This window comes from Tinamus guttatus, unplaced genomic scaffold (genome assembly GCF_059628265.1).
Source record: "Tinamus guttatus ecotype Peru unplaced genomic scaffold, ASM5962826v1 Tinamus_guttatus_pri_ptg000014l, whole genome shotgun sequence".
NCBI lineage: Eukaryota > Metazoa > Chordata > Aves > Tinamiformes > Tinamidae > Tinamus > Tinamus guttatus.
In genome coordinates, this window is record NW_028288548.1 from 934,248 (window position 1) to 954,129 (window position 19,882).

At 50.0% G+C, this 19,882-nt stretch overlaps 1 protein-coding gene and 1 long non-coding RNA gene across 2 annotated transcripts in view; both read left to right on the top strand.

Moving 5' to 3' along the window:
• The window catches only part of LOC148596322 (uncharacterized), a 172,013-nt gene that overhangs the window by 83,092 nt on the left and 69,039 nt on the right, over nt 1–19,882 (top strand). The gene's annotated exons all lie outside the window — the stretch shown is intronic.
• The window catches only part of LOC104572244 (lethal(3)malignant brain tumor-like protein 4), a 31,871-nt gene that overhangs the window by 8,570 nt on the left and 3,419 nt on the right, over nt 1–19,882 (top strand). Inside the window, exons 3-20 of the mRNA XM_088523413.1 lie at nt 242–377; nt 1,044–1,152; nt 1,389–1,560; nt 2,800–2,857; nt 3,920–4,008; nt 5,036–5,140; nt 5,766–5,901; nt 6,327–6,418; nt 7,075–7,226; nt 7,950–8,026; nt 9,243–9,328; nt 12,058–12,168; nt 12,861–12,975; nt 13,077–13,176; nt 13,758–13,937; nt 14,620–14,751; nt 15,158–15,219; nt 16,872–17,038. Coding sequence (XP_088379539.1) covers nt 242–377; nt 1,044–1,152; nt 1,389–1,560; nt 2,800–2,857; nt 3,920–4,008; nt 5,036–5,140; nt 5,766–5,901; nt 6,327–6,418; nt 7,075–7,226; nt 7,950–8,026; nt 9,243–9,328; nt 12,058–12,168; nt 12,861–12,975; nt 13,077–13,176; nt 13,758–13,937; nt 14,620–14,751; nt 15,158–15,219; nt 16,872–17,038 — 2,079 coding nt within the window. The remainder of the gene's footprint in view (nt 1–241; nt 378–1,043; nt 1,153–1,388; nt 1,561–2,799; nt 2,858–3,919; nt 4,009–5,035; nt 5,141–5,765; nt 5,902–6,326; nt 6,419–7,074; nt 7,227–7,949; nt 8,027–9,242; nt 9,329–12,057; nt 12,169–12,860; nt 12,976–13,076; nt 13,177–13,757; nt 13,938–14,619; nt 14,752–15,157; nt 15,220–16,871; nt 17,039–19,882) is intronic.

The following is a 19,882-nucleotide window of genomic DNA, read 5'->3' on the forward strand; positions in this document are numbered from 1 at the left end:
TGCGGGCAGGAGGGGAGCACGGACGGAATAAACAGAATGTCCTTTGACAGCAAAATGCAGCACTCGGCTTTTAGGCTCATTTCTGCTGTGTTGCGGGAGAGCTATGTTGCTGTGGGTTTTTTTTACTGCTTTTGGATGTAGAGATGTTTCTGTCCCGAACCTATTTCTTTCCCAGGGAATCCTCTTCCCCCCTGCCCAGTCCCTGTTTCTTACGTGCCTGCTTTTCCCCTGTTGCCTGCAGTTCTACGTCAATGAGTTTGGGATGCTGGAAATCATCACCGAGGCCGAAGCAGAAGCCATAAAGGCTCTGTCGAGCTTGGCTGCGAACGCCCGTGCCGCGGCCGCCGCCAGCGCCGCCGCCAGCCGGGAGCCTCCGGGTACGACACCGAGCGGGTCCTGGCAGCGCTAACCACGGCGCGTGTCGGTTCCCTGCGGTGAACCGGGATTCGGGGTGTTCAGGGGTGTTTGCGGGGAACGTAGCTAGGGCAGAGCCAGGACGGCCCCGGCCCCAGCACCCCTGTGCGGGGGGACCCCTAACTGGGGACGTGGGGAAGACGGAGCCTGTTCTTTCAGGGACATCAGCAATGGCATTTGTAGAAGCTGATCTATGCAAAAGGCCAAAGTGTATGAGAAACCAAAATTTTAAAGCTTAACCGACTTTGTACGGTAAGTATGCAAGAAAGGTGGACTGGTTTGAGATTTGTCTTTTGGGTTAGAGGAGTAATACCAGGAATAAAAATACATTAAAAGGTTTTCTAATTGTATCCTGCTTATGATCTTCAGATAATATCTTTTCTTTAGTACTTTTTCAGAGGATGGAGTTTCTCTGAAATTGAAATCTTACAGCTGTGTGTTCTTTTCTTTAATGAGAAGGTACACATTTTATAAGCCAAAGCACAGCTAATCACTTGCCTCACAGTGGGATCTCGAGATTCACTTAATGAAAGGTTGGAAAGTGCCTTGACCGAACTCCTTGCGTGAAGCGTGTTAAAAGGTACCAAGTTTCAATATTTAAGTATAATGCCTTTCTTTTGCTTCTGCAGTGCCTGGAGACGTGGCGCCCGGTTCTCATTTCCAGGCCTATAGCCAGATGGCCAGCATTGCCAACGGCAAGTTCACTGCTCAAACGTGCTCGCAGCAGGACGGGGGCAGGTGAGTAAACTGAAGGTTCTTCTCTGTAAAGTTTTTTAAATAAAAAAATGAGATGCAGCTTTTGAGAACAGTTTTGCTGTGACAAGTAAGTAAATAAATGGAAAAGTCCTGTAAATGGGATTCTCTTGATAGTTTCTCAGCCCAATCATCATCATTCTGTCAAAGAGGTACTGGGGAGAATGCAAGAGCATTACTGGGTTTCTGACTGGATTTTTTGTTCCAATTTTGGCGCTCAGTTATACCCACGACCCTGCAGCTGGCGGCATCAGCAGGGGAAGCTCCAGGGCGCTCAGCGTCAGCGTCGCCTCCCGGGCGAACGAGGCTGGCAGAGCTGCCAAGCGGCCCCGTAGGAAGAGGAGGCTGCTCCTGGAGTACGAGGAGCAGCAGGAATTTGCTGGTGAGGATGAGGTAAGTGAGGTCACTTGCATTTCCTCAGTGCAAAATCAATTCTGTGGCACAAATTGCACTATGCAAAGAAAACGGAGCCAGGGGAGGTTGCTCTGTGCCTAGGAGGGAAGGGGCTGGGTCTGATCCTGACTCACACCAGTGAGGAGGAGACGCTGGCAAATAGATCACATGGAGTCAAAGCCAGAACTCAGACTACAGCTCAGTACAGCTGTAGATTACAGGTCTGTGCACCAGGACCTTTCACAGAAATAAAAATCCATGAAATGAGGCCTGTGTCCCCCAAAATGCTCCGTCTAGCTACAAGTAACACAAACTGCTCTGTGGAGCTGAAGCTGAGCGGCAGGCAGCAGAACTTGCCCCAGGCTGGACCCTAGATCTTTCCTTAACTTTAATCAGACCCCGCGGGGCCCTTCTGTGTGCGGCGCCTCCCGGCCTGGCCTGGCTCGGAGCTGCCCGGTGGCTGCACAAGCTGAAACTTCTGGTGCCACCAACAGCTCAGCCCGTCTTGGTGCTCAGCTCTCCTCGCGCTGGGGTTTGGAAGCACGCGGGACTTCAGACGCACATCCCTTCCATCTCCTCCTCCCATTCCTTGTCCAAAACTGCCCCCCATCTCTCTTGGGATGTCAGGCAGCTTTTCACTGCAGATTTGACCCTTCCTGGTCTGCTTTGAGAAATGACAGTCCTGGATGAATTAACAGGAGTGTTAAAACACGTGGAAGAAATGGGAATAACAACCTGGCACAATGTGCAGCACAGGGAGACAACATTTTCTGGGATGGTCTTCTATGGCAGCAGAGAAATGAAGCTTCTGTTTCCTTCAGGGCTTTGTAAATATTTTTTCTCCGTATCAATTCTCTGGCATAGATTAACATAAGAAAACCTGAAAGTGGAGCATTGTAGTGAGGTTGCTTGTGCAAAATGTAGATCCTGCAGCACAGAGAGCAAATTCTGTGTATTGAAACAGGTTCTGGTCCTGTTTGCTCCTCAGTGGCCAAATTTCAATGACCTTTAGTAACTTATGCTGAATAACTTGTAAAGCACTGTGGGATACTGCAGGGTGAACGTTACACGTGTAACGCTCTCTACAAAAGCTCCTGCAGGGTTGCTTGGAAAGAAATAATGCTGGCTAATATTTCTGTTAGTAACGTGTTAGTCCTTATTGCACCTGCATTGTGGGATGATCAAAGAGGGAGGCAACAACAACATTGCTGAACTTTCTTTTAACATATCTGTGTCTAGGAGAAGAATAAATCAAATAACATGAGAGGCCGCAGAAGCACTAAACCAATAAAACAAGGTGAGCTAAGCTCGTGGTCTCTTCTCTTTAACGCTTATAGATTACTTATTTTTTTATTTACTGGCTATTGTAAAATGAACAGTAGTAAACAGCAGGAGCAAGCAGCTCGTGGGCACTCAGAATAGCTTGTTTTGCTAAGGGGACATCAGCACAGCGAGGCGCAGGGAGCTGCGGGGCGCTGGGCTGGGCAAATTCCACGTGTAAGACGAGCTGCGGGCAACGTGCGGTGCTTACAGAGCTGCCGTGGGGTTCTGTGCACCTGCAGGCACCTGGTCTGTGTGGAAATGGATCTACACAATAAATCTAGAAATCAGGGAGAGATTTTGAACGTGCGTTTGAGATACAATTTACTGTCTGTGTTTGAGCATGCTCCTGCCAGAGCAAATCCAAACACCCGCCAAGCTGCTGTGGTCATCTCTGGCCTGCCTTTCTAGCAGATGCATCACAGTGTTATCATGTTATAAATGTATATGTAGTCTTGTGAGCTGACCAAAAATTCCCTTCATTTTTCATCTGTTTTGTTTTAGGTTTGGTTCAGCCGCAGTTGTGTGCCTCTGTGCTGTCTTTTAGTTCATATCTAACCCCTTAACTCTGCTGTGAAATATCAGGAGCAGGAATTGCTTTCCAGAACTCCTGTATCATGTCCAGACTTTGCAGTGGCAACTTTCTGTTGTCAGCTTCCCAATCAGCTGGCTGCAATTTAGTTGACCTATGATGCAATATATATATATATATGTATGTATATATATATGTATATATCATCATACATATATTATATATCAAAAATATTTATTTTCAATGCAAAAGGAATACTGTTGGCTTCTGCTGGAATTCATATTTTTCCTGCTGCTGTCTGCTTTGAGGGGGTGCTGGGGGTGCGCATGGAGCCTGCGCTGCTCTTGCTACTTGCTCTAGAAATGTCCTACCTGATCCGAGAGCAGCAGCTGTGCGTGCGTTGGGCTGTTGTTATAAGTAACTGGCCCAAATGGGAAGCTCAAGAGAAGAGAGTGGAACAGGAGGGGTTCAAAAGAGTCGTTAATTCTCCTGTTTTTGCTTACGTAGCTGTTCCTGCGAAGAAGACCGTGTGGAACTGGGTTTCCTACCTGGAAGAGGAACAGATGGTGGCTGCTCCCCTGAAACTGTTCCGAGAGGTCAGCACCTTCCAAGAATCTTTCCTTACTTTTTTTCCTCAGGCAAAGTCACAGAATCAGTAACTTTACGGAAGCAAAACTGGAGGCTGCCTTCGGTCCTGCAGCTATAGTCACTAGTTGTTTTGGTGCAAACAGGCAGTAAAAGCCCTGCAAAAAGAAAACACAATCAAGTATCACTCAGAAACAGCCAAAGATTTTCTCTTTAGTCCCTTTGGTTAGCTCTGAGTAAATCAGCTCAGGTGGAAGCGCGTTCATTCATGGTCTGATACATTTTTCAAAGTTGAGAGAATTAACCTAGCTTTGCTGGAGCTCCGCAGCATTTTGGTGCCTCATCCCAAAGTAAAAGTTCATCTCCCGGTCGCTCATCTGAAGCCAAGGGCTCTTGGCACCGTGCAGGTGATGAGAATCAAACCCGGGTAATCAGTGTACTGCAATCAGCCAGTTGCAATTCCAGCTGGAATTTCTCCTGAAGCCTGGTCTGTGCTTCAGAGATTTAATGTGAATAAAGAAAAAATGATCCACGAAAGGACTCTTTCTCCCGAGTAAAGAGGCCTTGCCTGTGTTACCAATGGAAGGTGAGATCTTGCAGGGAACAAGGTCTTTCAGAAAAGTCTGGACTTTGCCCATATGAGCACAAGGAAAAAAATCCTTTCCCTGTTTCTGCCAGTCTTCCTGTCCTGGGCTGCAAAGGGGATGTTTTTTGTGTTCAAATCAAACTCACTGCTACATCTGCTACAAGATTTGATCGTGGTTAATTGCAGCAGACTCACAGTAGTCTGATGAGTTTTTAAAATGTTATAGTAAGTAAATCTGAGATAGGGTGACTGGGCCTTTATCGATCTCTCCACCTGTGCTTGTCTGTTAAAGGAGCAGTCATTTAGAGACAGATTTTTTTTTTCCTCTGTGAACTGAAGACCTAAAGCCTTAAGTATACTTGATGGCTGCTCTGCAATAGACTTTTCTTCAGGAATTAAAAACAAATTTTTCTTCCCATCCCTCCCCTCTGTTTTTTCCCCTTGTCTCACAGTATCAATCGTTCCCGCAAGGCCGAAATGGATTTAAACCCGGAATGAAATTAGAAGGGCTGGATCCTGAACACCCATCTCGATTTTGTGTCCTTACTGTGGCTGAGGTAGTTGTTTTTCCTGTCTTTGATTCCCCAGATCTCATTTAGATTTATATTTTTGTTTGGGGGAGTGTTATTTTAGTCCATTAAAAAGTTAGAAACACAAAAGAATAACATTCTAATAAATTAACTGATTAGGAGAAGTTCAAGGTGACATTAAAGCAATGCATTTATGTGGTTAAAGATCTAAGCCTGAAAACCTACTGTCAATTTTTTGTTCTTCCAATTGCAATTTGGAAAAAGTGCACCTATTTATTTCATGCAGTGAATGAATATGAAGAAGAATGATGAAATTAGGCTCTAAGACTTAGGAAACACAAAGCAAGTTGAAATGCTTTTAGGCTTCTTCAGTTCTGTGAAATCTGCATTGATTTGGTATAGATATAAATGTTCTCCTGCTGTGTTTGTACTCGACACAGGAATGCGGAATATGAGGCCAAGGAAGTTACACTGGCCAATTTTGTACTGCTTGAAAAGAGCAGCATGGAAACTAGGAGATGCAAATGAGAAAAAAAAAAAAGCTTTTTAAATTTACTTTTATTTGTAAATCCACATGTGGAAGGAGGGCTTGGTGAGTGTTTTTGTTTAGCTGCTCTGCGAGTCTCTGCTAACGGAGCTGCCCCGCTCGCAGGTGCAGGGGTACCGCGTGCGGCTGCACTTCGACGGCTACGCGGAGGGCTACGACTTCTGGGCCAACGCGGACTGCGCGGCGCTGCGCCCGGCCGGCTGGTGCGAGCGCACGGCCCGCAGGCTGCTCCCGCCGCGAGGTAGGGCACGAGGAGCCGCGGGGCCGCTCGGCTGCGGCCGGGGCTCTCGGAGGAAGCGGGTGGAATTGAGAGGTGCCCTCACAGAAGAGCACACGGCTCCCTGTTGATATCTCTAAAGACTGGCGTTGTTAGTCAAGCTAGAAACTATTGCAGGGGTGTGTGAATCGGGGAGGTCTCTTTGGAGGTCTGCGATTTTTCCTTCTTTCCTGCCTTCGTTTCCTAAGAACTCGTGCAGTTTCGCATTAATAATTAGGTGATTACAAAGGCAAAGGCAAAATGGTTTAAGGCAGATGCATAGTCCTTGGCGATGGTGCAAGGGCAGTTATCCTGCAAAATTCAAGCTCTTCCCAGGTAATTTCTATTTCTGAAAACCCAATCTGATTGTAATGGGGCTGTGTCAAGCAGTCTTTTACCTCTCTTTCTAGGCTTCAAGGAAGAAGAATTTAATTGGACTTCTTATTTGAAGAATTGCAAAGCTCAAGCAGCTCCAAAAAGCCTTTTCAAGACCCTTAGCGCAGTAAGTGGTGGTATTGAATACAATGTGTTTTCAAATAGGTCTGATCTGAAGCAAGTTTTGACCAGAATATTTACGTGGTTTTCTAATACATTCATGCCAGAGGTGCAACCATGGTGTGCAATCAGATGCAAGCTATTCCCTGCTGTGATTTATTTGCAGGATGGGAAACTAGTGCTATTTTTCTTCCTTCCTCCAGTCACTGGCTTTCCAGACGGAGAATTTGTTTCCCCTTCTCCTTAACAGTGGAGGAAAAGATTTGCACTGCCATTTGTTAAATATATTACAACAATTTGTTTTGCTGAGTCCCCAAAGTCAAAATATTTGTGTTACTTTCCTCTATTTTAATAATTTCCAAAATAATTTCTGCTTTCTAGCAGCGTGCCTTTGTACCCTGTGGGATCCATCATCAGGTTACGGAGCTTGAACGTATTTATCCTTCACCCAGCTCTGTTTTCCCTTTAGCCATTGGCCTCAGGTCTCACAGAACTCGTGTCTGTAGCTCTCTTGCCAGATGCACCAGCAACCTGGTAACTGTAGTGTGTTTTGGGCCATGCACTTCTCAGTTAAACCTGCCACAAATGCATTTATCATAGTAACTTAAACAGCCTGACCTACGGCGTGGCCAAGGTTCCCTTTCCGGGTGTCCTGTTCCTTAGCCTGTCACCCCTTCTGGATTTCGTGTGGGAATGAAACTGGAGGCAGTGGACAAGAAGAATCCGTCGCTGATGTGCGTCGCCACCATCGCGGACATGCTGGAAAACCGCCTGCTCATTCATTTCGATAACTGGGATGAGAGTTATGACTACTGGTAAAGGAAACGGGTTTTCGAACACATCTGCAACAGGCTGGGGTTTATCCCACCCTCTCACTGATGCTCTTAGCTCATCTTTTTAACGTAGTAGGATGTAGTGTAGTAACATGGTTCAGTCCCAGCCTCACTTAGTTGTGTTGCACATGGGAGAATCTTGGTCTCCTGCCCTCATTTTGTGGCCAGGTGGAGTGTTAATAAAGGAAATGTTTTCCCTCCATGGTCACTGTTTTCCAACCCACATCAAATAAGACACCTTCTTTGAATTTGCCTATAAAAAGCAAAAGGGGTGCCCTGAATTGCTATCAAATCGGCCCATTTCAAAAAGTTCAAAAAATGCAATAACATGAAGAAGCCGGGACAAATGCCACTGGTTTTCAGCTATCATTAATGACTAACAGGCATTTCTAAGCTAAGACCTTAAAGATCTCTGCCCGTTCTGCCAAGTTATAGTGATTTTTTGGGGGCTGTGTTTTGTTTGGTTCCAACTTGGACAATCTCTATCCAGGCTGAATGGTGGCCTATAGGGTCCACATGTTCTTAAACAAATCTGCATCTTGCACATTTGTTAAAGCATCAAGCAGATTCTAAGGCTGCTTTGTGTTCTGGGCAGGCAATGCCTTTTACACCGTGACCGCCCCGCTGCGAGGGGGGCTGCAAAGGTCTCGGGCAACCTCTGAATTCCTGTTTCTGTCCTTGTGCCCACGTTTCCCTCTGGTGCAGGTGCGAGCCGAGCAGCCCCTACATCCGTCCTGTCGGTTACTGCCAGGAAACGGGAACCCCGCTGACAACGCCACCCGGTACGTTGGACATGACACCTATTCCTGCCTAGGAAACACCCTGCAAGCTCCATCCCCCCTGTAATCACCTATCTGCAAGTTACAGGTTCCACTCAGTTCTCTTTTCTCAACTGACTGAGCAGCGTTTCTGTTCATACTTGTTGCTGCTGTAGTTTATTTTGTTTTATAGCTCTTTCAAGCAGTGGAATGAGCTCTGGTAATTTGCAATTGAATTTGATTTCAGAAGGGAAAGAGAGTTTTGAAGTATTTGCAATATTTCCTTTCTAAAGTGAGCTGGAAGAGAAAGGAATCGGTAACGTGATTTTGTTGATGGTAAGATGGAATTTTTGGAAATGAAGGATTAACTGAAGTCACCTCGTTTTGCTGCTGCACTGGCATTCAGCAAATGAAAAGGAATGGTGGCCAACGAGAAAGGACAGAGCCTACAGGAAAATCAATGTTGTTTTCAGGCCCTGAGAGCTCTCGTTCACCTTATAAATAAATAAATAAATAAAAGTCTGCTGTTGGCTAGACTGACAGCCCTGGAGCGAGAGGTTTTGTAATTCCCGACTCCCAGATTTAGTGCCGTGGGCGGCAGCAGGAGGATTGGCCGCTGCAGCCGCGCGAGCCGCAGCAATCCCGCTTGCAAACCATCCTGTGCCAAAGGGAGCACTGAAGCTGCCACAATACCAAAATAACAAGGAAAATAAAACAGAAGCGTTTCTTAAACATCGCTTAGCGATTGCTGCGGGAGAGAAACCTTCCGTGGTTGTTACACTAGGAAAGCCGTGTAGGTCCCTGAAATTGGGATGATGGTGATGGAGTCTTTTATCTGCAGGCTGCTAATTTTACCCAGCTATGGGTGAGTAGGTAGGAGGTGATGAGAAGTTTCTACAGTCTGACAGCCACTCACACAGAATAGGTAATAAAATAAGAGATTAATTTGGTGGTGCCATTCCATGTCACGAAATCTGCTGCTGCGCTTCTACCTGGCAGCTGTCCCTGCGGCGTCAGAGCGACGCTGTGCAGAAATGAGCTGTTCCGTTCTCGTGCTGACGCCCCGAGCGGCCGCTGCGGAGCCGCTGCGTGCGCCAGGGGCTGCGTTTGACCCGGGCCAGCTTTGTCAGTGCTAAATTAATGTAATAGCCATGTGCAGAGCTCCCTCTCTGTTGCTTGTGACAAATAACTGCGGATTTTTCTTAAATATTAATCTTCCTTTCCCCCCTGCCTCCTCCAGGATACAAGGATCCCGAAGCTTTCTCCTGGGAGAAGTATTTGGAAGAAACTAATTCGCAAGCAGCCCCAGCAAGAGCATTCAAACTGGTTGGTGAATCTCTCTGTTTTTGGTTTGCTTTGAGGTCAGGGAAGTAGAGGAAACTGCTGCTGTTTACCCTCTCTTGCTAGACCTCTGGCGTGACAGAGGTTCACCATTTCTCTGCCAAATGGGTAAAACTGTGGGTTTTTTCTGATGTCGTTTTTTACTTTGAGTTTAAGATCATCCCTCTTGATTGATTAAGGAAATCATAAGAACAGACTCACCAAACTCCTAGATAGTGAAGACCATCCTTCAGCCTGAATTTCAAGATAATTTTTTCAACCCTGGGAAAATGGGCTTCAGTTTCTTATCGAGGGATTTATTTGAATGGAAACTCACTGTGAACAAAACCAAAAGTTATTTTAAAGGCTTTTTTCTTAATTTTTAAAAAATTAAGAAAAGCACCATGCTTTAAAGCTGATTTTTTTCATGTCATAGCAGCTTTTGGAGGCCGACGCCTCCCCTCGTGCTGTGTCCGTAGGGCGGCTGCAGACGCCGGCGCTGCCCCCGCGGCTCCTGCCCGCTGCCCTCCGGGATATTCTGTTGGCAAGTTCCTCGGGAGAGAGCAGGGAAAGGGCAGTCGGGGAGGCCTCGGGCAGGGGAGGGAGAAGCTCTGGGTTCCAGCAAGTGCCCGTTTGCCGGCTGCAGCCGGGAGGATGCAGGGGAGGAAGAGGCCAGTGCTGCCTCGCTAGAGAACGGCCGCAGCTGGAGTCTCCTGCAGGATAGGGAATTCCAAAGCATCCCTTGGGTTAAGGTTTTCCACGCCCGGACAGACCGTGTCTGTAATGGCAAGTGCAGCACCCAGAGCACCTCAGGGCCGCAGCATCCCGCGTTCCCAGCGGGCCGGGAACCTTCGGAATAGCAAGAAAGGAAAAAAAGGCACTAGTTGGTCTACTCAGGAATAATAGGACAGATTTTGTATAAACAAATATTTGGAAGGGTGATGAAATTCTCTAGGATACAACAAGAAATGGTGAAGTACGACCCGTTTAAAATTCCCAATTGGAATCTCGCAGTAATCTATCGCTGTGGTGGTGTTCCCTCAAGTGTTCAAAGTGTGCAAGGAAACCCTCTGGAAGCCCGATGAGAAATGACACCCTCAGAAAGAGAGCAGCCCTTCCCGCAGGACACGGCGCCTGTTCTGCACTGGCTGCTCCCTCTGTTCCTCCAAATGCAGCCTCTTTCCAAGGGGGAAAGACACTCTCTTGTCCGACTCTTTAGCCCATATTCCGGTACCTCTGCAGCCACACTTTGCTCCTCCAAAAAATTTGACTTTGAGAGAGCAGTAGGGAGGGTTGATCGTGGCTCTCTTGAAACTCTAGGCTGTCAATTAGTATCCAAGACTGTGTTTAAAAAAAACACATAGAAAAAAATAGTATTTGATTCATTAATGGTTAATAGAACTCTTCCAAGATCAAATTTCATTATATTTCTGGCCTGCTTGGTCTCAAGTGCAAATACATGGTACAGCTATTGATTTTATTATTATTACAGCTAGCAATTACAGCAGATGAGTACATAAAAGTAGGGGTTGAGAGCCAGAGCTGGCGTTTCTCATGGAATTATTTTTTAGCAGTTTTCAGCAGCTATCACTGTAGTCTGGAGCTGCTGCTCATCAGCACAAATAGCAGATCCCATCTCTGGGATGGGATCTTCCCCACCCAAACCCACGGGAGGAGGCGGCGTCAGGATTTGCATCGCTTCAGTCCGTGTCATGGGCTGTGGATTTACAGAAAGGCCAGCGCTGCTGGAGCGGTTTCGCTCTCGAACGCTCAGGCTTCTCCCAGATAGACAGACGTGGTCGGCCCTCAGAACTAGAAGTGCTTTATGGTTGTCTTTTCATTAACCTCTGGTCTTGTTCTGCCACCTGAGTTGGAAAAAACTGTCAGCGCTGCCTAAAATCTTGACCTTGGTTGGTGAGGCCAGGGGGAGGAGGGCACACCTGGAATGGGAATCCAATGCTCCATAGCTCCCAGCTAAGGAGCTCAGAGGGGGAATTCGAAGGAAATTTGAAATCCTCCCGCACCAACCATTGCTTGTCCATGGAGTGTTCTTGAAGAGGATTCCTGAATTCTCCACCTTTGGCGCGAGTGCCTCAGTGCTTTGCTGTAGCCGAGGGCAGCAGCACTTTTAGGAGTTGAGCACCTGCATTTAGCTGGATATTCCTAAGCTTTGGGAGATGTTCTGGAGAGCCCTTCCTGAAGCAGGTCTAATCCCAGGCTCCCAGCTGTCCCCGCCACTGAGCGGGATGCGGTACCTGGCTGTGCCCGCGGCCGAGCGGGATGCGGTACCCGGCTGTGCCCACTGCCGAGCGGGATGCGGTACCTGGCTGCTCCAGGCTGCCAAGCGGGATGCGGTACCCGGCTACTCCAGGCGTTCCGTGGTCTCCCGGCTGGTAGCATCGGTGGGATGGAGCCCATCCTGCTGGCTCGCTGTGCCTTTCCCCAAGAGGAAGGAGCACAAGGGAGGAGCCTTCCGGGCGCTTGAAGCCCTTTTCCCAGTGAGGGTGATGCGGTTCCTGCAGCACTAACTTCAATGTGTGCTCAGGAGCCAGCAGTGCCCTCCGTCACTTCCAGCCGTTAAAGTGTGGGTTTAGGGGCAGGAATAACACCCAAAGCCACCAAAAGGAAAGCTTCTCCCCATCACACATTATGCCCTGAGGAGCCCTGGCGCACAGGGGCTGTTTGGGGCTCTCCTAACCCGTGTTTTGTGTCGCACTCGCAATTCTCTTTTCCAGCGCCCTGCTCACGGATTCCAGGTTGATATGAAGCTAGAGGCTGTGGACAAGCGAAATCCCATCCTGATAAGAGTGGCGACTGTCATTGACAAAGACGACTATCGCATCAAGGTAAACAAGCGCAAAAAGGCTCCGTGGATGGAGGCTCCCTGGCAACAGGCTCCTTCCCGACCGCGATACGTGGGCAGGAGCGAAGCCTGCTCCCCGCTGGCCACTTGATTCTCAGCCCTATCTCTGTGGTTGCGGGGAAAAAGTCAAATTTTACCAAACGTGGCTGCGCGCTTTGCAGCGTGGCTGCACGTTTGCCTGCAGCTCTGCGGGGTAAACAACCCAGCAGCCTCTAAACAGCAGTGATCTTTAGTCTCTGCCAACCTGGATCTGAACCGGCAGGGCAAAGCGCTTCAAATTGTATTACTGTTGAAAATTTTAGTCTGTTCACCACAAAACTGTCCAAAATCCTTGGCTTTATGGTGTTTTTCTGGATTCTCAGAAGAAAAAAGAAATCTGTTTACAGATTTGTAGTCCCAAGCATAGAGTTTTATGGGGCAACCCATAATCTATGATTTTTTAATAGGCTCTGTGATTTGACTGTATCACCAAAACCTCTGTGTTCTGCAAAACATAACTGCTAATGGGCTAGGAAATAAAGGGCTCAGGAAACAAGTAGTTACACTGGGCCTATAAAGCATGACTGTGCCCAGCGTAAGGAATCCAACGCGTCAGCCCCAGCTGAGCAAGGTGACACGAAGGGAGAAGTTAAGGTGCCATGTTCTTGACTGTACTCCTCCCTGTGCTTCTTTTAGATACATTTCGATGGCTGGGACCATGTTTACGATTTCTGGGTAGATGTGGACAGCCCGGACATTCATCCAGTTGGCTGGTGTGCAAAAACTGGCCACGCTTTGCAAGTCCCACTAGGTATGTAGATGGCATCAATGTCATGTTCTGTGTTGAAGAGCAACCTGCTCTTCAGGTGCAGAGGCTTTTACACGTTTGTTTAACTTTCTTTCCGTTCCCAGGTGCTGCCGTCCCAGTGGGAAGCGCAGGGCAGGTGTGTCCCACTCCAGGCTGCCAGGGCATCGGTCACGTCAAGGGCCCGCGCTACGGAACTCATTACACGTACGTGTGGCGGGTCCCCTCCTCGAGCTCGGGGTGACCCTGTGCGAGCGGGAGCAGCGGGCGCCCCCGGTGGCTCTGCAGACGGTCATAGCTGTCCCTGCAGCTCCCTCTCGTGTCTCAATCCGCTACTGTGGGTTCCGTTTGCACCAGCAGACCCATGGCGAGTGCCATCGCACAGGGTAGTTCAGACCAGTGTCTGCTGGACATCAACAAAGCCATTTCTTATGTAAAATAATGCCCCCAGGAAGAGCATGCCAGCAGGCAGGAAAAGGAGACAGCAGCCGAAGTGTTATTACACAGGTGTGGGGAGAGCCAGCTCTTGCTTTGTGCTCTGCCTCCAATTTCTTATGTGTTCATGGAAAAGGAGAGTGCAAAAAGCATCTCAGAGGATTTCAGAAGATCCAGTATCATGTAATTTTTGCAAGGGCCTTAAAGTTTTGCAAGTGAAATTTGTAGGACTGCTTTTAGTTTCACGAATTATTGCTCAGGAAGACAGGCTAGAGAGGAGGAGTGCTCTTGTTCTCTGGCTAGGCTGACTTTAAAAACATAAGCTCTTTATTTTATTTTATCTGGCAACACAGCTTAGTTGGCTGCCCATATTCCGATGTGAATCTCAACAGAGAAAACCCATTGCTGGACCGTCTGAGCGGGGAGAGACCGGCCCCTAGCCAAAGCACCCAGAAAAGCAGGAGAGCAGAAACGGCTGCTCCGTTTCCTGGGGGCGCAGGGGAGTCTTCTCAGGAGGACTCTCCCCAGTCCAGGTGAGCTCAACCCTGTTCCTTTGCAGGTAACCAGGGAGCCCAACTGTTCTGCAAGGCAGAAAAACACAAGAATTGACAGAAAAGCAGTAAAGCACTGAGTTAATCTGTGGTGTTGACCCATGGCCCAGCCAACCTCAGCACAGAGCAGGGCACTTCTGCACCCTCCCATGCCTTAACAGGCTTCATTCCTTCATCCTGCTGCTCTGCTCACATTCCCACTAAGGAAATTGCATTCTTTCTCCATAAATTTCCCTTGCTGTTTCAATTTGATATATATATATTCTTTTCTTTCATTTCCTGTCCTAAAACTGTCAAGCAAGATTATTTGGCACTATTAAATTATGACTGCATTCCACCCCGCAGTGGGCTGGTTGGTGTAAGGGCTGGGTATGTATCACCTGACGAACAACTTGAGCTCCTTCAAATATTTCATCATCTTACACGAAAATCCGAAACTGGGCTATTGTGGAAATAACGTGCGTCTTATCTGTGTATTAGTTTTTGAACAGCAGGAGGCAGTTAAAATGTATCGTTGGATCCGGCACCAGCAATTATCCGGGAGCGAGGGAAGCTTCCACCACTAGATGGTGGTTGATGCTTCCACTTGCAAGAGGCAGCTGTGCCCTCCCCTGGGGAGAGGGGAAAAGTCGGCCCAGCTCCTATCACTTGTCTGTCTCTGCAGGAAATCTGTGCAAAGCAGCGAAAAATCCTGCCAGTGCAGCCTGTACAGCCTGTCGGGACAGTCTGAAAACAGCCAAGAGAGAGACTGGACAGAAGAGGAATCCTCTGCATCCGGCAAAGCCAAACCAAAAAAGTAAATTATATTTTTTGCACTGGGTTTTCATGGATTAAGTCATGTTTCCTGGTGGTGCTGCCGAGTTTGAAACACAGATGTAAATCACTGGCTCGGAAGAGCCCGCTGTGATCAGAGGTTTGCAGCGTGGGGCTTTAGATCCACATGTTAACTTTAAATCCCCTCCCTTCCTCCCATTATTCTGTGGCTCCTTTTCCTGCTGTAAACTTGTGTCTGAGGCCTAGCCATGAATTTAATAGCACAGTCCTCCTCGTAGAGACAGAGATGGGGGCAGCGTCGTGGCGCAACTGCCCGTTTTAAGAGGGAAAAGATCTTAGTTTCTGCAAGGCCCATTAATCTTGGTGAAAAGGAGCAAGCCTCCCAATTTGTGCATCTCATGAAATGTTTTTGTGATTGATGCTTTCAGGCTCGGGTGCTCACACGCCTACATAAAGTTACAGCTGGTGAAACAAGAAGGCGACGGAAAAGGTTGGTTGATTTGTGTGTGTATGTGTGTGCTTAAATACAAAAAGTCCTTTACATCTTTTTGTCTTTGATCCCACAGCGTGTGCACGGGGCTGGTGTCAGAGTCTTAATTCTCTTCCTTTTGCTTCCTTTAAAATGAGGAGGAGGGGTAAAATCCCCTAGTGATACGAGAGTTAATATTTTGTGGAGTCTCCTATTTATTAACTGGGGAGACCAGATTGCCCCACCTTTTATACCCCTGCATACTCTTCTGTTACAGTGAGGGGTCTCATTGCCAGTATTTATCGAGCTGCTGGAGAATGCAGCTACAATGTCACCCCGAAGCATTTGCAGGCCCCTCTGCTGAAGGTTGACAAGTTAAATTCAACACTTGTCTGCCAGCCTTGGCCGGGTTTCACTGACTCCTCTCTGCGGAGCCACTCGGACTCTTAGCAACATACCTAGATCTTTGGGTAGTGACCTTAAAAATTCTCCCGAGGATGAAATAGAAATTTTAAAAATCGAATGAAAACTCAATGTTTTTTTTTTTTCTGGTATGTGACAGGTTAAGTTTTAAGAGAAGCTTTCTGATATCACTTTAGCAAAGCACATGCTCCAACTTTCAGATTTGCTATAAAAAGCCATATCAGAGAGCCAAGCTGACCAGGCTTTTAGAAGGATTTAACATGGGAATAAATCTCTAATCGAAAAGCAGCTAAGCAGGCCCAAGCTGGGCCAGGTGCCTGGCTTTTCTTCACTGCATCTTCACCTCGTGCTGAGCTGTGCAGCTGGGGAGGGCTGGGCAGCCCCGAGCTGCCTCCTTCCCTCCGCATTCCCAGCACGACACGAGTCGGCAGGGGGAAATTCTCCAGGAATCCACCGGCCCATAATTCCACAACTGCCCAGAGTTTTCATCCCATCTGTATTTAAACTATTGGAACCCTGCTTCCTTCTCAGAAGGAAGTAACTTCTTCAGGTGGCAGCTCGGAATTTTTCCTGAGGGGATTTGGGTTGAGAGAGGAAAAGTGCAGTTAACGCCACCATGAATGAGCCTTCCTCTCCCTGCAGGTGCCTGTCACCCTGTGCGGGCACCGCTGAGGATGAGGAGGGCACAAAGGGCCCGTAGGTGCTGGAGGCGGCTCCACGATGGTGCCCGTAGCCGGTGTCCGTAGCCCGTGCCAGTGGCCGTGCCGATGCCCATAGCCCATGCCCGTGGCCATGCCCGTGGCTGTGCCGGTGCCGTGCGAAGGTGCCGGGGCCGGCGGGCGCAGGCGGCACCGGGAGCCTCCCCCGCGCCGCCGCTGTCTGAAGTGGCCAAATCCCCCGGGGCCCTGGCGCTGCGCTGGTCTCGCTGGGGCCGGGTGGGCTTTTTCCCTTTTACTTTTAAAGCCTCCGTTGTTTGACACACGAGGAGCAGCCGCTGCCAGCGGTGCTGCAGCACGGCCGGTGCCTGGGGTCCCCGGGGCTGGTGCAGCCGCGCGCCGAGCGGTGCCCCGAGGCTCCAGCTGCAGATGCTCTTGCCACAACCCCTCCACCTCGTCCCCAAAATGCTGCCCGCGCCCCTTTGCCGAGAAGCTGCAGCCGAAGCCGCCCGCCGCTGCTCTTGCCCTTTGCGCTCTCGGGCGGGCGCCCGCGCTCCGCGGCCCTCGCCCGAGCCGTGTGCTCTGCCGTTGCAGCCGCGGAGCTCGACCTGCAGCAGGCCCTGCACCAGTCCATCTTCATGCCCTCGCTGGCGTCCAGCCCGCGCCAGCGGCTCCACCTGAGCTGGGAGCAGCACTGCCGCCTCCTGCCCGCCGTCGTGGGGCTCACGGCCAGGGACGTGGCCAAGTGGTCGGTGGAAGAGGTAAGTGCCCGCGCGCGGGGCCTTGGAGCCAGGCGCTCCCGGAGCTGCTCCAGAGGCCCCCCTTGCTTCTCTCTCCGCTTGCCCTTCCCAGGCGATGCCTTTCGGTTGGCTTTACAGCCACTCCATGTGCAAGAAATTACTGACTCACTTCAAAGTTATACCCAGGCCCCCCAGGAAGGGAGGGGAAGGATCCGTATTAACCCTCCAGTGTCCACAGAGCTCCCTGAATAGGATTCTTCTGGTGCACGTTTATTTACTCTTCAGTCTTGGAGCCTGCAGGCCCAAAACATGATGCTGGCAGCGATTTTTGCTTCTCTCTCATGCCCCTCTCCCGTCACTTGGCTGCTGATTTGCTTTTGCATTTCACATGCTCCCAGATCCCCTCCTCCTTCATCTCCCCTCCTGCTTCCCCTGCAGCAAAACCGCCCCCGGCCCGACCCGCTTTCTGGCCGAGGCAGCTGCGACAGCTCCGGCTCTCCGAGCTCCTGAGGTGCCTCCTGCCATTAGGCGATGTGTGACAACAGCATCTTGTGTGTGCTGAGTCGGTGCTTTGCCTCCGCGCCTTGTGCAGAAATAATATTTGTACCTCTGTGAGGAAGCGGCGACGGTTCCAACCTTGGCACTTAATCAGAGACCGTTTAATTCAGGAGAATTAATGCCAGGTCTGCCAGGAAGCAGCTGATCCGCCAAGTGGGGAAAAAGGTGCCACTTTTGTTACGAAGCATCGAGGGTCTCCAGGGACTTCTAGAAAGTTTTCCTGAAGTGCCTCTTGCATTGGGTAAATCCCATCCTGACTTTGCTCTTCCTGCCTGACTCTGGCCGGGCTGTGGTACCGCGGGAGATGGGAACCAGCGCAGGTGCGAAGGGGATCGAGCAGTTACTGTGACTGGCTAAAACCCGGCCCTTTGCGTTGGTTTGTTTCGTGTTCTAATGAAAAAGTGTTTGAATCGAATTTGCAGCAAACATATGGAGGCAAAAAAATCTCTCTGGGAGATTTGCTGTTCGTATCCTTTCTCGAAGCTTGCAGAGGTTTTTCCAAAAGGTCTTACAGTAAATCAATGAGGGCAGGAGCAGTTAATCCTCTGACATAAAAATAAGCAGGATGTCTTTCTTTTGGATAAAACATGGAGGCTGTTTCATAGAAGAGCAGAGTCAGGACACCAGCCAAATAAAATTTTTCCTTTGCAGTTGACCTTTAAAACAACCGCAGGGCAGATTTAACTGGGGCATTAGTTAGGTAACAGATGAGTGTAAGTAGGGAGCGCAGTGCGGGCGCAAAGGGACTCCGGACATGGCGCTTCCAAACCAGAACGGGCCGAGCTGTGACCTGCGCCTGTGTCTGAAAAATGGGGTGGCCACTGGCAAGAGGGGACGGCGCAGTAAGGAGAGGAGCTGCAGGGGATTGGCTGCAGTCATTGCAGGTTTTGTCTTGAATTTCAATAAAGGAGAGTGGGTTTTGCAAGTTCTGCTCATCGCCAATTCCCGCAGGAATCGGCTCGGCCTCCGTGCGAGCGCTCGCGCGGTCGGCGCGCGCCGCTGACCGGGTCCGCGCGGACGAAAGGCAGCAGCTCCCCTGCGTGCGGCAGGGCCGAGGCCCCCGCGCCGCTGGCACTCGGCTCCCCACAACCTTCCTGCGGGGCAGAGGTTTGCGCAGGGCTCCTGCTTTGAACTCCGGCACAAAGGGGACCGTTCTGCCAGCCTCAAACGCGAGCAGAGCGATGGGAGTGCAAAGTTCTCCTTTGGTTTCAGATGAAGAACTGTTTTTATTGTACAAAACCCACATTAAGGGTGCGGGGGAAAAATCTTTAATTCTCTGATGGTTGAGAACAGCTGAACTGGCAGAGCAGCAGCAGGATTTTCAGGCCCTCAAGCTAAGAGGCTCTTGGTAGCGCTGCACGATCAGCACGAGCAGCTGTTTTAATGCAGCCGTGTTATTTATTGGAAGCTTCTCCCTGTCTGCGGAGCAGAGCCGGGGAAGGGTGGGGAATCGCACGGGAACGTTGGTAGGGGACAGAGTTGAGTTGCTGGTTAGTTAACCCTGCCCGAGATGCTACGTTAATGCTAAAGGCCTTCTGCACCTCCCACAGCCTCCCAGCTCCCTGCTGCATCCAACACCTCTCCCCACCTCGGTCCCTCCTGACCCCCTTCCCCTTGGCTGCGGGTCCCGTGGCCACGGGCAAGGGGCCACAGGGCTCCTCTACCCCTGGCGCTCCCGTGTGCCACCCTTGTGGCCCTCGTGCTCCCTTGGGCCTCCCCGAGGGCGCCTGGAGACTCCTTGGGGCAGGCGGAGGGCCTGGAAGCACCGTTATCCCCAAGGCCCTGCCAGCCTCAGGGATTTTATTGCCATGACCTCTAAAAATCTGGAAGATGCCTGACCCAGCAGAAAGGGTTTTGTTTGGATTCCCTGGGGGGCGCTTCAAAAGGAAACACAGAAGAATCAGCGTTTTGTTATTTGCTAACAGCAAGTTTGCTCGCCTCCATCACAAAATCTGGAGTCGTTGAATGCTGAAGCTGTTGATTTTCAGGGGGTTCCCTTAAAAACGGAGCCGTCCCTGTTAGCACCGAGTATTGGGGAAGCATCGGACGCGGCGGGAGAGGTGCTTGACTTCCAGATTACATAACAGAAACCTTGGGAATGGGAGCTTCCCCCTGGAGAGGGGCAGGATGGCGGGACAGCCCCCTGGAGAGGGGCAGGATGGCAGGACAGCCGCACACGGAGCCCGAGGAGCCGCCCTGGCCCCGGGGCTAAAGGGAGCCGCTAAAGGGAGCCTCCTTTTCCCCCCGCACGGCTCTGCCGCGGGCACAGGCGGAGGGGCCGGTGCTGCTGGAGGCCCCTCGCTGCGC